At 52.8% G+C, this 15,418-nt stretch overlaps 4 protein-coding genes across 4 annotated transcripts; 2 read left to right on the plus strand and 2 right to left on the minus strand.

Moving 5' to 3' along the window:
* The first annotated feature begins 5,267 nt into the window (after positions 1-5,267).
* QC761_104360 (uncharacterized protein) lies at positions 5,268-9,189 on the plus strand. Its single transcript, XM_062873692.1, has 3 exons — positions 5,268-6,413; positions 6,557-6,852; positions 6,910-9,189. The coding sequence occupies exons 1-3, from the start codon at positions 6,243-6,245 to the stop codon at positions 8,717-8,719; spliced, it is 2,277 nt and encodes a 758-aa protein (XP_062736757.1). The 5' UTR covers positions 5,268-6,242; the 3' UTR covers positions 8,720-9,189.
* Positions 9,190-9,941: 752 nt separating this feature from the next.
* Positions 9,942-10,394, minus strand: QC761_0004460 (uncharacterized protein; the record flags this gene model as incomplete). Its single annotated transcript, XM_062871804.1, has 1 exon — positions 9,942-10,394. The coding sequence occupies one exon, from the start codon at positions 10,392-10,394 to the stop codon at positions 10,128-10,130; it is 267 nt and encodes an 88-aa protein (XP_062736758.1). The 3' UTR covers positions 9,942-10,127.
* Positions 10,395-10,489: 95 nt separating this feature from the next.
* DYN2 (Dynein light chain) lies at positions 10,490-11,877 on the minus strand (the record flags this gene model as incomplete). The annotated part of the gene is made up of 7 exons (XM_062873693.1): positions 11,245-11,877; positions 11,126-11,148; positions 11,007-11,040; positions 10,890-10,924; positions 10,748-10,774; positions 10,614-10,683; positions 10,490-10,554 (listed from the first exon to the last, which is right to left on the minus strand). The coding sequence occupies exons 1-7, from the start codon at positions 11,309-11,311 to the stop codon at positions 10,490-10,492; spliced, it is 321 nt and encodes a 106-aa protein (XP_062736759.1). The 5' UTR covers positions 11,312-11,877.
* On the plus strand, positions 11,279-14,965 carry MRD1 (Multiple RNA-binding domain-containing protein 1; the record flags this gene model as incomplete). Its single annotated transcript, XM_062873694.1, has 3 exons — positions 11,279-12,449; positions 12,510-13,286; positions 13,493-14,965. Exons 1-3 carry the CDS (start codon positions 12,219-12,221, stop codon positions 14,963-14,965), a joined length of 2,481 nt encoding a protein of 826 aa, XP_062736760.1. The 5' UTR covers positions 11,279-12,218.
* Positions 14,966-15,418: the final 453 nt, after the last annotated feature.

The raw sequence follows: 15,418 nt of genomic DNA on the forward strand, positions 1-15,418 counted from the left end.
TAAGAAAACGGCCACCCGGGGAACCACGCGGTTCTGTCGCATCGCTAGAATATCACATAGATTAATACTTCTCCTTTCTTAAGAAGAATTATCTGGGGTAAAAAAGTCCCAGGAGAGGGGGGGGGGAAACCAGTTCGCTCGGCGTAGACGGACCTGAAAACCAAAAAGAAATCCCCACTTTTTGGCCTCGCCCGCCGCCGTCGTAGTGTGTTACGCTGCATAGTGCTGTATATGTAATGTCACCTCAACGACGTGAGTGGCTGGCTAGTCGAACCTGAATTGGATTGCTTGGCTGCTGCTCTACTGCGGGTGAAGAAGCTGAGACGAAAGCGAGCTGGAGGTAACGATCCTCTGGAAATGCAATATGGAGAGTTGTAAAAGTTGCCAGCTGTTGTTGTTGATGATGATGAAGAAACCCCAATGGGTGACGAAACGGTCTGTTTGGTGGGGTCGAAACAGCATCATCATCCCATCTGCCACACCCACGTTGATTTGTCTGGTTCCTGACAACCCAAAAATCGGGGTCCCGTTGAAGAACAACGAACCAAACTGACAAACAAAAACCAATCACAAAATTCACGGCAAGAGAGCCGGAACCTGCTGACCTGAACTTGACCGAAAATCCTCTGGCCTTATGCACAACCATCCACCACACACACCCCACGCCATTTGTTTCCCGTAAAGGAAGTAAAATACCAATATTCAGTGCTGGCTTCCGCAACCCCGCCCATCTTTTCTCCCCCCCAGAATAGCGGGGAAGCGGATGATGATGATGATGAGTGAGAGAAAGGGTTCAGGTAAGCAGCCGTTCAATCCGTTACCAACCAGCCATCAAAGCACACGTCCCCTATCCCACGTTTCCTCCCACCCCGCTCAGGCCATTGTGTGCGTGTGTGTGTGAGGCCGACGACTAAAAACATGTCGTTCGAGCAGGGGGTGGAAATCCTTAAGAGAGCAATTGCTCTTTCTTCTAAAACAACACTTTTTTTTTTTTTTTTTAGATGTCTACCTATCCATACTGGCACAACTTCGATCTTCAAATGCAACCAATGCACAGAGGGACCCAGTCTGTCAAAAATGAGGGGCAGACAGATGGATAACAACCACCACCACAACCACACATTATCCACCCATCCCCATCATACAATCGGGCATGGTTGGGAAGCGAACCAGGTGTCCCCCGTTTCCCGAATGTTGTTTTGCAATTCGCGCTACCTCTCTCTGCCTTTTCCATTCGCAGGTGCATACATAAGCCCAGCGTCTACCTAGTACATAAAATTGGGGGGGGAGGGGGGGGGTTGAAGAAAGGCGTTATCGTACCGCACGTCTACAAAGTGGGAAGGTCTCGGCGTTATCCACCACAACCAGCACACTAAAGCCGACGACCCGACCCAAAACGAACCATTGGCATAGGTAGGTAGGCGGAAAGAAAAGAAAAAATGGCGGGTTGTGGGGGACAAAAGGTACTTCAATGTATCTCTGTGTAGACAGACAGAGTGCCGCTCCCCGGAATGCTCCTCCTCTTCTCCACCTTTCCCTCTGATAACGCTTGTCGTCGTGTTGGGCTTTTTACTCAGTCGCAGTCCCATCACGCCCCCATGCTTCACGGTACAGTAATAAGTCGGTGCCTGGTATTGTTACTCTGTGTATGTAATCAATTTGTGCCTATTGCATCAAACACAGAACGCATGTGCCGCATCTCGCGTGTGTCAAATCGTGGCTGCTGCTGCTGCTTGCTGATATCTACATCTCGTTTACAAAGCTGTTTTATCATCAAGAAATAATGTTCAGTGAGATCACCCCCAACCCACACACCCAACCCAATGTCAATGATCTTCACCACCTCGTGGCTTCGAAATAGCTCATCCGTCCGTACTTTGGACCCATAAGGCTGGATAGGAATAGCGGGGTGGGGGGATCATGCTAGGAGCCAGTCCTACCAACCACGTGCCGTTGCTGATTTGTTGACTCGATGTCTGAGCCAGAGAAGAATACGGACTAATCCAGAGATGGGATTTCTGTGATGGGAGGAATGTCTGTTGCTGCAGACAGACAGCTCAGTAAAAATAAGCATGCAGTCGACCTTTACCTCAAGTCGGAGGAACAGGTTCAATAAGAGATAAGCCGGCCAATCCTATTGTGGTTTGATGACCGCCACCGCCAGTTTGGTTCTGAGCAGATGCGTATCGTTAGTGACGCTGTGCTACCCCAATCTGGGCTATTTCAGCCAGCTGTGTGCTTCTCTGAGGTGTGTGTGGACGCTATGAGGTACCGTCTGCCATCCTCGTCCCGGCCGGAGGTACCGTGGTGAGGGAGGGATGTGCCGTTGGAAAGCGTCTGCGAGGAAAGCTCTAAGCTGCTGAAAAGATGTGGCAGAATTGGATCCTCCTTCCTGTCTCTTCAGAGACAGGAAGGTGGGTTCCAGCCTGGGGCTCGGCCCAGGCTATCCGGGTCTCGGCTCGGAGGACCCAGAGACAATACCAGGTAGTGTTCTTCCCTCCGCTCCGTCACGGCCGTTGAATGATCTGTTGAAAACCAGGCCGGATCATCGACCGAGCCAAGGTCTGCCAGTTTCGTGTGTTCTGGTTCAAAGCAAACAAAAAAGAAACGGCGGGCATTCGTTCGTCTGCAGATGTTGCAATCCGGAGTGTTCCAGCAGGCTGGGTCAACTTGGGAACAGCCGCAGCGCATAGCTACCCAACCAATGTGCGTGATCTTACAACGCCCATTATTCCTGCCAAGGCATGGAGAGAACTTCGGCGGCCTGGCCGATGACGCCCAGACTAACGCAGTGTAATCTTCCAGCAAGGCGCGCCAACCGCCGATTATGCGTTAGACGGTGCTTGATGACTGGCAGGAGGCTGACGGGCACCATTCCCAGCCCGAAATCAAGGCTGGGAAATATGGACATATTCGTTGCCTACCTTAGCACCCTGTCGAACGGAGCTGACAGGGCTGAAGCCGTGCTGGCTCTACGATCGCAGCGACGATCTCGATAAGGTTTGGCTGGCAGATAGATGAGAACTGGTGACGCTTGAGGTGGTCAACGAGACGGCCAACAACGGGTGAGTACTTTGGTTAGTGCCATAATAGCATACTCATCATAGTGCCAAAGCGAGGCATGAGGCTACGGCCGCCAAAGTCGCCCAAACACAACTGTTGCTTGAATCTCAAACGGCGAAGGGAATTGAACCAGGGCAAGAAACAACAGGGCGGAATGTTTCAGTCGTCCATTGGTCCATACTGTCAATTTGAGGCCACTGACGGCGAGCTGGTTGGCAGCTGCCAGGGCAAGACGAACAAGATGGAAATGAAGGAAGGCTACACTCCCAGCCAAGACTTCCAAAAGGTGCCCAACTGTGCAACTAGTGGTTACAAACATTCAAGTAACAAGGTGAAATCTCCATGAGTCGCATATTCGGTGTTGTTGGCGCATCTATGGCCGCTCTCGCAGGCTCGGGCACTTGGCTCAACGGAGGAAACAGTTTGGCCCCCGAGCCAGCCCGTGGCCAGCTGACGGAGCACGGAATACCTTACCCTATTGTACTTCGTACATACAAATCTGTCCAACAAGAGAGCCACACGAAAATCAACAACGCACCTCAGCAACGGGGAAGGCCATTGCGTGCAGGTGAGCTGAGTGAATTCCGTGCATCAGAAGTAGGCTTGGGGAATATCCCGCAGATTGGGCGTGTAATCGGCTTGCACAGGCATTTCCATATCCATACAGACAGGCAGTTGAACATTACACTCTCCCCTGCTCGCCCAGGCGGCCTTGTTGTTCCCAGCCGGGCCCGGTGAATCATCTTCAATGCAGGGCACGGCTGGGAGCGAGATGTTACTGCACTGGTATGACATCTCTTGCAAGAAGCCTGCCTTGCAGTCTAGAGTTTTGAGCAAACTGAGGATCTCATGGGCGGGGGGTTACTCAGAGCACCACGCGGAGCCCAACCTGGAACTGCCATCCATCTGCTGCACAACATGCGCCGCAGCGATGCCGGGTCTGCTTACAACGATTCGCATATTCTGTCTGTTCGGATGAACGAGGTGATGGGACTTGGCATGGCACTCTTCGACCGCGCAACAACCGCACTGAAGAAGCCGCAAGCGAGGGAGGTTGAGTGCGTGTGGGCCTCCGCTTCTTCCCTATGGCTTGTCGCCGCGGGTATTGATGAGCGAAGCTGTAGCGGAATTGCACTTGAAGATGCATAACACAGGAGAGCCTATCAGCGGTCTTGTGATGGTATATACCCAACGATGATGGCACAGTAAGATAATTGGGCGTTGAGCCTCTCATGATTGCAATTGTACATTTGCCCAAGTCCCTCCATGAATGGCTTCCGGTTTGGTTGGCGTTGCCTTGGAGATATCGGGGCAGCAGGGCCGATGCGGGAGAATCAAAAGTGGGCAAAGACCGGACCCACCTTCCCTCCAGAGACACACGCACTAGCCCAGCTAAAGAGAAAGTGTGGAGGGTCATGCTCAACTCAGGGTCCCAAGGTGTCAATTCGTCAGCGATCACCTCACGGAACCGCTCAAAGTTGGCAAGAGACCTTTTTGGGAGCGGGAAAGAGAAGAAAGAAAAGAACAAAAGAAGGAAAAATCGAAACGGCTCGGCAGTGCTGGGTTCCCAACACAATGGATGATGGCTGGCTGCCCGTCAACCACTCAACCTCTCTGGTTTGGCTTGTCTCCGGAAGAAAAGCAGCCAAACCCCGGGCTCTCTAGCAATTCCAAACTCCAAACCTGGGACCTGGACAGACGGCCCTTGCAATTCACCCCCGGAATGCTCCTTTGAATTGTCAAAAAGAGACAGACAATTTCCAACCTGATCAACGGGCACTGCTTTCTACTTCCACTTCCACTTCCACATGGTGGCAATTTGATTATGTAACCCCCGCTGTCCAGAGGCCCGTCTTTTCAGGTCCAGTTATTAGAATCTGCGTAGTGTTCGTACAGGATGCAGCTGCGAGGAAATCCGCTGAAGACTCGCTGATGACATGACGGTCGGTACGGAATACGGTAAGGATGTAAATCAGCAGGGTACGACATGCAGGCTTGCTGCTCACCCGCGATCCCTGTCCCCTGTCGGGCACGAGAAGCGACCTGGTGCAGTTGTGTACCTGGCGGTACCGCCACGCTTCGGCCCATTCACCGGCCCCAGCTTTTCTGAGCCTGTGACTGGTCTCCAGCCTGCGCGGTCCACTTGTCGGACCAGACGGTGGAACAAAGATCTGGCGGGCAGTGGGTGACACTGGTGGGTTTTGGCTAGTGCCCCAAGCTGGGAGCCAATGTAGCCCAGGTACCTTCAGACAGTGCCAAAGTACCAGAGGTACCGGCCGTCCACTTGTGTGCAACCCACTCACTCCGCCCTCCCTCCTTCACTTGCTGCTACCCTCGGTGCCTCTCTTGCTGCGTCTTCTTGCCCTCTTGCTCCTTGTGCTTCCGCAACTCTCGATCCCCAAGGCACCACCACAGAAGCCTTCGTCTGTTGGGAATCTCTCTCGTTTTCTTGACCCTGCCGTAGCCCGCCCGTGCTGCCCTCGCCTTGCTTCTGCCTTCGAACGCTTCGCTTCTGTCTCCAGCCAGAGATCCCTTTTGCGGAACGACGACCGGCTGATCGACCGACTCCATTGAATGACAGCCTCCCAACACACACGAATCTCTCCGCTTTCCGCTTCACAGCTGGGTGAATTGAACCTGCCGCCGATTCGAGATTTGGATTCCGGCAACAAAACAAGTTGGAAACACTGAGCAAGACGGCGAGGAGGTCTTTCTACCCTCTTCCTAGCCCGACCGCTCGTGTCGAAAACAAGGGGTTCAACTCGAGCTTTCTTGGGTAACCGGGAACCATCCATCGCTTGCCTCAGCTTCTTCGTCATATGTCTTGAACGTGACTCTTCACCTGAGTTTGGACAAACTTGGCTTTGCATTGTTGCACACTGGATTCGCAACACACTTCTTTGCTCAACGGGTCTCTTAAAGGCCCTAGGGGGTTTTGCTTCTTTTGAACACCCACCTTTTTACCATACACGCAATACGCTTTGGAATAGTTACACCTCATCATCCTGGCCGACGAAACGCGCAGTCGACCGAACCCCCTTTCTAGCTCGCAATCTCGGCAAAGCATAATATAGACACGGGTACACACAACGGACAGCAACGGATAGGGGACAGGAACGAGGAATACGCTGGGAACCGTGGGGAGGAGTGGACGCTATTCGCGTGGTCGAGACAGCAAAATGGTGTTCAACGTGCCCGATGGTGGCCTGTCGCTGGATAGCTCAGCCAGGGCCATGGCTGGGCTTCCGGCGCAGGCCTTCGGAATTACTTTGAGCAATAGTGTCATCGAAGACATGATTGCTTGTGTTCAAAATGGAGGGGATATTGAGCTATCGTTGGGGTCCAATCCGGTAAGTTTATGTTGTTAGCCTTGTATTTCAAGGTTGGGTTTTCCATTGTCCCTCGATCTGAATAGCTTCTCAAACTATTGTTCAACTGCACTCGGCCTTCCACAATAGCCCAATAGCAGTGTCTAACAACTTAAACCCCATAGGCTTTTCTCTTCAGCGATCATGAAGTCAAAATTCCAAACTCTCCCGATTCTTACGATTACGATCTGTACTATTCCGACGCAGTTTCTCCAAGATCGCTCAAGAAGCTACCAAATCCTGCAATGGGTGTCTTCAAGCCCCCACGGGTCTCTAGACCTGCCGCCAAGAAGCTGGCTTCGAAAGCTCCAGTCCAAAAGACAAGCTCCAGCAATACGACTCCAATTTCAAGCAACGAGGCCGACGATGCTATTGCCAACCTCAAAAGCTCACTGGCCCGGAAGGAAGCAGAGAAGAATACGTATGGACACACTACCGCCGACTACTTGGAGGGCTGTGATACTAACTTGGAAGACAGTGCTGTCGTGGTCAGTGGGTTGATGAACTCGAAAGGCAAGGTCAAACCCCCAAACCGGTTGCTCGACAACGCATCCCCCAGGTCTCTTCCGCCAAGTCCTGCGCTCAGCGGAGTTCGATCACCCTCTCTCGCACCAGGCGGCTCTGCCCTTGATCAAGTCAAGCAACATACATTCCCAATCATTCACCAGTTGGCCGTATCGGAGCAGAGCTTCGAGGACCTTTTTGCGCAGTGGAGTGAGGGCAGCGAAGACGAGTTCAGAGTCGCGCTGGACAAGGTTGCCGATTTCGACAACAACATCCAGAAATGGACTCTGAGAAAGCGATACTGGAAGGAACTGGACGTCTTCGAGTACGATTATGCCAAGGAGGAAGACCGACAAACAGCCATCAACAATGCGGTGAAGCAGTTCGATCGTATGCGAGTTGGAGTTACCGACCCTATCTGGCAAAAGCTTCTACCGGTGGCGGAGCGCGGAAAGGGGATATGCCTGAGCAAACTGCAAGCCAATTTCGCCAAAGGCCCGACAGTCCCGAAACCAAAGCCGGACGGAGCCAACGGAAGCGGATCAGAGAGAGAGGACGCTGCGGTCTTGAAGAAAGGAAAAGGGGGCGAGCCCATGTCAAGATCAAGCTCCCAAGCTTCAGCTGCTGGCAAGAAGAAGCCCTCGGCATCGGAGGCCCAAGCGAAGCGTCTCACATCCACTACCAAGAAGACCGCACCCGCCAAAGCATCGACGAAAGCATCTCCGACCAAGCCTCAAGCCAAGGCGGCAGCCAGCAAGGGCGGGCGCGGACCTCTTTCCGAAGAATTTGTGAAGGACTCGGACAGCGAGGAGGAGCCTTTGGCTAAATCCAAAGCTGTAGCTGCCGTAGCTCCCAGGCCAGTCAAGGCTGCTCCTGCCCCGGCCGTGAAGTCAAAGGCGGCCGCCGCTGCCAAGACGGTACCCAAGGAAACCGAGAAGGACACCATCCGAGCCGAAGTTGTCGCAAAGCCAACCAAGGCCACCAAGCCTGCGGCGAAGCGACCGCGCGATGCCGACGAGGACGACAGCTCGAGCTCAGGTACGCCGCTCAGCAAGCGCGTCAAGGCCGGCAGCAAGGCACCCACCACGGGTGCCAACTCGACGAAGCCACGGACCGTTTCGGACGCCAGCCAGAACGGTCGTCCAAGCTCCTCGGCGCCCAAGGCGAAGAACACTTCGCCGACCAAATCGTCGCCTCTGGCGACCCCACCACAGAATGCGTCCGAGGTGGAACAGGAGCGCCTGGCTCGTGCCAGGTCCGCCGAGCGAGAAAGGGAGCGCGAGCAAGCGCAAATCCAGGCGCTGAAGAGGGACCGGGAGCGCGAGCGGGAACGTGAACGCGAACGGGTCGAGAAGGAACGGGAACGCGAGCGCAACCGCGAGAGGGCCGAAAAGGAGCGTGAGCGTGGCCGCGGCGAGAGAGCCAGAGAGCTGGGACGAGACCGGCCTCGGGCCCGCGAGCCGAGCCGGGACACCATCATCAGCAGTGCCAGCAGCAATGCTGACAGCACGATTGGCGTCCCGGTTGTTGGCAGGAAGAGGCCGGCGCCGGTGGACTCCTACTCGGAGAACCACCACCATGCGGCGAAGCGGATGCGGGTGTCGGCCGAGGTGCTGACCAAGGCACAGGAGTTCAAGCAGGCGTACCAGCGGTACTTGCAGCTGCATGAGGAGCTCAACGGGTGGGATTCCCCGCCAGAGTCGAAACTGCACGATTTTGTCGAGATGCACGATCGGTTGCAGAGGATGAAGAGGGCTATTTATCAGGATGTTGGGGAGGGTTGAAGGATAATTTCATGACAGAGACACAGGATGTCATGTTTTGGAAGGAGTGAGGGATGATATACAAAATTTGGCGGCAGGGGAAAATGGAGTTAAAAAAAAAACGAGAATATCACGACTTGAAAGTGTCTTTTTGATATTTGGGTGTTTTTTTTGTCCGTCATTTAATCAGGGATTTGGGGGGGCAGGCAGGCAGACTACAACATCGAACAACAACATCAGTCATCAGTTGCATGAGATCATTTTTGGGCGTTTTTTGTTGTTTCTTTTTCGTCATGTTGCAATTTGGTTTGTTTGTTTTATTTTGGTACATTGGGTTCATTTGGCTGATGGTCACAAATATGAGGAGAGGGGGATGTGATGACTTGATGCCGGTTATGCCTTGCAGATTTGGAGAAGAGGTGGTGGATAGTAGGTGATTTTGATACCCCTGGGTTTTGATGGAGGAAGAGAGAAGAGAGCGGTGGGGGGAGGGGGGGAACTGTAGTTGAAGTTGTTGAACAGATTAAAATCAAATTTTTAAGTTTTTGACAAATATGGCTGTGCTTGTGATGAATCAAGTGGTGTTAACCGAGGCTGAGAAGGAGGGAGGTATGTGATCCCCTTTCTGCAACAACAGCTTACGTTCCAACTTTTATTTTCTCGGCTAACTTGATCTAAGCTTGGAACTTGAGAGGAAATGGATGCAAGTAGGGCTGTCTGTCCTTGAAGAATTCAATCAAGGGCTGAAGAAGGGCATGAATGAAAAAGGGCTAAAGTGCTTGCATACACACCTAGAGGCTCCCAGCTCCCAATAAAAAGGGGGCACGTGCCTCCCTTTCTTTTCTCACCTCTCACCCACCCATCGAGTTGATTCTCGTACCTTGCATCCACCGGTTCGTCCCTGACATTTCTGTCTCGGAAAACTCCACCCATGCCCCGGATCTTCGAGAGAAAAAGAAGAAATTAGATATTCCCGGCGGGATGGTTCCAGCGGAGAAAGGGAGCCGGCGTCATGCAGGCACCCTTACCACAAAATAATTGAGACACTAAAGTAGGTAATATGCCTTAAAGGGATAATCCATATGCCTTTAAAAATAGTTTACAAGCTTATAAACTATCCTTCAAGGAATGTTAACCTGCTTTCGTGTCAACTATTTTGTGGTGAGGGAGGTAAGGTACCAAATGTAGGGAGAGAGACGCTTCGCTTGGCTTCAATGGACAATTCCACTCCATCAACAGCACCGTTGCTGTGCTCCCCTAACCACAACTTAAAGTGCCACGGTGATGCGTAACCTCTCAAGTCAAGTGAAGTCACCTTCCTGCCAATCCACTCATTTGCAAAAAAGAAAAAACCACATATCATTCATTAAAAACTTCAAACTCCTCAACTCAAAACTACTCCCTCTACGGTACGGTACCTGGTACAAATTTACCACATTGCTTTGTTATTTCTCTCTTCCCCCTCCTCCTTACATTCTACACTTCCCCCCACGTCCCCTTGCCCCAAAAAGTGCAATGTCATCGCTGATGTTGAAAATGCCTCCTCCGAATTTATCTCAAGTCTTTTTCCTCTCTTCGTTTTACGGTAAAAATAACGCACAAAAATTGACATGATTATTTTTCCTCGCGCCTTTCCTTTGTCGTGCTGGCCGGTTGGTGACTTTGCTGTGTGTGATTCTCGTCTTGTATCTTGCATAGGGGTTAAGAATGTTATAAAATGATAATGGCGATGACGAGCACCCCTTTTGAGAAAAATCACAGCTTGGAGAGAAAATGGAGGAGGCCGCGCCCCTACTGGGTCTTGAAGAGGAGGATGGCGCAGTGACCGAGGTAGAAGTAGATGAAGTGCTTGGTTTCTACGGGGTGCTGTTAGTGACGCTGTTGCTTGTTGAGTGAAACCCAGGGGTAAGCTTACCGTGGGTCACGAAGCTGCCAAAGTGGCGGCCTACGATGCAGTGCCAGGTAGGTCCCTTTCTTTCATCAAACTGTTACACACGATGGCGTGTTAGCTGATCTGGTCTTAAATGAAATGTGTCGTGGGCGTCATACTGTTCTCTTGATGTGCTGGGCGATATCCTGAAGATGAGGTTAGCTTCTGCTTGCTGCTAAAAATGGGGCTTAGGTTTGGTGTGAAATCTGCTTGCTGTCCGAACGCATCACATGCAGAATTTCCCATCCTTGGTCCGCTGACCTTCTCAACGGAGTACTTGGCCATGGCCTCCTGGGCTGTAAATACTGTCAGTCACACATCCCATTGTCGTCCTCCGGGTGGGGCCAGGATCCCGCGGGTTTTGTGACCCCTACGTACCGACTTCAATGACCTCCTGTTGTAATTCTTCGGACTGGAAAGAGGGGTATCGTGTTAGCAGCTCGATCTGCTCGCCAAGAACGAAACAATTCGGTGGAAGATCGGTTGGTTCGTCATACCATGTCGGCACTCTTGATCTGGGCTGTCACACGCGTATATTCTTAGCACTCCGTTCCAACCCAGGCGGAGATGGGGAGGTCTGGTGAGGTACACCGGGCCTAGAACGAGACGAACTCACCATCAAGCTTCTCCCTCGCGACAGGGGATGTGTTCCCAGCAGCGGGCTTGGTGTCGTCTCCTGCCATTATGATTATCTATCTCGGAAAGGTGAAACGAGGTAAGTGTGGTTGGATAGTCGACGGATAAAGAAAGCCACGGTCTGGTCAGCAATTAGTACGGTGGCGTGAAGAAGGCAAACAGTACGGTAAGCTTGGTGATGTTCGGTGTGGGTTGTTGAATTGCCGCCAACAAGCGACAGACGCTCCTCCTGGCAAGCACGCGGTTACGAGATGGAGGGGATCGAATAGGGGCCCAACGTACCGGTACGCGCAAACAATGGGGTGCAGGTGTTCGTAATCGATAGCTCAAAGCTCCCGGTGGCCGTGCAGGTGGAAATGTGAGAGGGCTTGTTGTTGAGCTATCAACTATGTAAGTTGGCGTCAGGTCACAAAATAAAGGGTGGAGTGCGGAGAAGAGGCAAACAAGTGACGATGGAAGCCGTGTTTGGTTTGTTGTTTTGCTACTGGACAGAAGCCTTGCAACAGGACAAAATCATTGGCGACCGCAGTGAGGCGGTCGACGGGGACGGGAAGGACTGGGGCCCATCACTCACCTGGGGTAATCGATGTAGCTATACCGAGCTGATATGTGGAAGTGTCGGCAGAGTCAAGGTATCCGGGACTTTGGAGCTTGAGCCCACTGGTGCAGTGGAGCTTCAGCAGAGACTCTCCGATAAGATAACGAAAAGCCGGTGTGGGTGGGGCAAAGCTTAAAATTTAATTGGGGCCAGTGCGGAAAAAAATCTTAGACCTTCTCCTCTTCCTTCGACTGAAGCCAAAAACTACATCACCCACCACAGAGTTGTCGCTTTGTTCCGCGGTACTCTGGTTCCAATGATTACACGGTAGTAACTGCTCTAATCAACTGCCCGCGGCAGACCGGAAGGAGCAAGCAGCAGCATCGCCAATCATCGTCATCGTCATCGCCATCACAATGGAGTCGTCAAGAATCTTCGTCAAGAACCTACCGCCGTCCATCTCCGAGGCTGACTTTCGCAAACACTTCTCGCTTCAGGGACGAGAGGTCACCGATGTCAAGCTCATCCCCAACCGCCGCATCGGGTTTGTTGGTTACAAGTCTCATGAAGATGCATCCAAAGCCGTAAAGTACTTCAACAAGTCCTTTATTCGCATGTCCAGGATCGGCGTCGATCTGGCCAAACCTGTAAGGACATCCTGATCCCACCGTTCGACAAGGCCAACCAACTAATTGTCGTGCATCTAGATTGAAGCCGCCATCCCAAGATCAGCCACACAAGCTGCTCATGTCCCGAGCCGTGATGCAACCAAGGCAAGCTCTCTCGTCAAGTCTGACGCAGAGCCAAGCGAGGATGACCCTAGCTCAAAGAAGAGGAAGCGGGACGTCGTTGACGAGGCTGACCCCAAGCTTCAGGAGTTTCTTGAGGTGATGGGTCATCCCACCAAGAAGGCTAAGGACGGAGAAGCCCTAGGGAGTGGCGCATTCGAGTCAGAAGCGGCCGATGCTATCCCCTCGGCTCTCATCGAGGGTGGTGAGAGTGACGATGAGTACGAGGACATCCCAGTGAGGCCCAAACGGCCAATCGAGGAGGCACCTACCTCGGCTCTACCTGTTGCCACCCCTGTCGCAGCTATCATCCCCCCCACACCATCCCAACAAGCCGAGGACGTTGCAAGGGAAGTGCCGCAGGTACCCGCTGAAGCCACTGATGATGACTGGCTTCGGTCGAGAACGAACCGTCTGCTGGACCTTGTGGACCCGGATGACCCCGGGTTTCCAGCACAGTCTGCTGGTGCAATGCCTGCCACCACTCAAACACCTCTGCCAGAGGCCCAAGTCCAAGAAACCCAGGAACCGGGTTTTGCTGCCGGGTCTGGTGAGAAACCTGTTGTGGCTCGCACACCTGAGGATGCTGTGAAGTTGATCCAGAAGACAGCTCGTCTGTTTTTGCGGAATCTCAGCTACACGGTAACGGAGGACAATGTGAGGGACCACTTTAGCCAGTTTGGGGAACTTGAAGAGGTAAGCTTGACATGATTCCTGTTTCCTTCGCTCCTTGCAGTCGCCTTATCATGATGAACCCCTGATAGGGACATCTTATGCAAAGCATATGATGAGAACCTGGGCTCGGTATTTTAGTAGATGCTTCGAGATTCTGAAAAAAGGCCCGATTGTTGTCCTGCTGTTTCGCCTCTAGTGACACTCGACTCTCGCTAACTCTCTGGCAGGTTCATGTTCCGCTGGATAATCAGGGCCAAAGCAAAGGCTTTGCTATGATTCGTTATGCCAGTCCTGAGGCGGCGCTTTCCGCATTCCAGACAGACGGCACCGTCTTCCAGGGCCGCATCATCCACATCCTTCCCGCTGCTGCCAAAAGGGAGAACAAGCTTGATGAATACGCAATCTCGAAGCTCCCTTTGAAGAAGCAACAGCTGCTCAAGAAGAAGGCTGAAGCTGCCTCCAGTACCTTCAACTGGAATTCGCTTTTTATGAGCCAAGATGCCGTCAACACCGCCGTAGCTGAACGCCTGGGTGTGTCCAAGCATGAGCTCCTGGACCCCACCGACGCGTCTGCCGCTGTGAAACAGGCAATCGCTGAGACCACCATCATCCAGGAGGCCAAGGCTTACTTTGCAACTCATGGTGTGAACATCGAGGCCTTCAAGTCTCAGCAGCGAGGTGACACGTCAATTCTGGTCAAGAACATCAAGAACGCCACCATCGAGGAGATCAGAACCCTCTTCGAGGAGCATGGCTCCGTCCTCCGTGTGCTTATGCCCCCAAGCGGGACGATTGCCATTGTCCAGTTCGCGCAACCAGCACACTGCAGGGCAGCTTTTGCCAAGAAAGCATACTCTAGATTCAAGGACGGCGTGCTGTACCTCGAGAAAGGCCCGAAAGGGCTCTTCGTCGACAATCTGGCCCAGCCCGCAGATCGTCCTGCCGGTGTTCAGAAGGTGTCAGCTTCTTACCTGCTGGAACGCGATGACGGTGAGGATCAGCCAGAGACGGCCTCTCTATTCGTCCGCAACCTGAACTTCTCCACCACCACCGAAGGATTAACAAATGCGTTCAAGCCCTTGGATGGATTTGTGAGTGCGCAGGTGAAGACCAAGACCGATCCCAAGAAACCAGGTCAGGTGTTGAGCATGGGCTTTGGCTTCTGCGCCTTCAGGACCAAGGAGCAGGCCCAGGCTGCACAAAAGGCTATGGATGGCCATGTGCTTGACGGACACAAGCTTCTGGTCAAGGCTTCCCACAGGGGTCTGGACGCCGCCGAAGAGAGGAGGCGGGAGGATCTGGCCAAGAAGGCGAATGCTCAACGCACAAAGGTGGTCATCAAGAACCTTCCGTTCGAAGCGTCCAAGAAGGACGTGCGCGCACTCTTCAGCAACTATGGAAAGCTGGTTGCTCTCCGTATTCCCAAGAAGTTCAACCACTCTTCGCGCGGTTTTGCTTTTGCCGAGTTCTCCACTGGCAAGGAGGCGCTCAACGCGATCACTGCACTTAAAGACACGCATTTTCTCGGGAGAAGACTTGTGCTTGACTTTGCTGAAGCTGAGGATCTTGATGCTGAGGAACAGATCGAGGCCATGGAGAAGAAGATGCGTGGCCAGGTTAGCAAGGTTGCCCTTCAGCAACTCACTGGGACAGGGAGGAGCAAGGTCAATTTTGGAGATAATCCTGAAGACGAGGCATGAGAGTGTAATGAATAAAATTAATGTTGACGGTCACCTCACTGAGGGACGACGGATGGAATGTCTCAATATCTCAACGGTCCCCCCTCCTTGCCAAGAAGTGTGTTTGCCCCTGTCAACTCTCGTTGAAGAAAACCCCACCCTTGTCTTGACAAACTTGCTTTCTCTGTCTCGCACGTTGCTCACAGGCTTGGCCGTTGCGTCTGATCAATCTGTTGCTGTGTAGGGCTAATTTTATTCTCATTCCGAAAATGAGCCCCTTCATCGGCCTCCCTCCCCTGCGGTCCCGAGGGTTGCCGCCAACCGAGAGAGGGCACGGTGCAGGTCAGATTCGAGCTGTATGTTTCCACGACGGCCTAGTGCCCTTGCGTGCCAGTGTTGGCACCCATCTTGAATGCAGTCCAGGACGGCTGACCCAGACCCAACTCGCTGCTTGTTTGACCCTGAAGGGGTATC

This window comes from Podospora bellae-mahoneyi (genome assembly GCF_035222275.1).
Source record: "Podospora bellae-mahoneyi strain CBS 112042 chromosome 1 map unlocalized CBS112042p_1, whole genome shotgun sequence".
In the NCBI taxonomy this organism is placed as follows: Eukaryota; Fungi; Ascomycota; class Sordariomycetes; order Sordariales; family Podosporaceae; genus Podospora; species Podospora bellae-mahoneyi.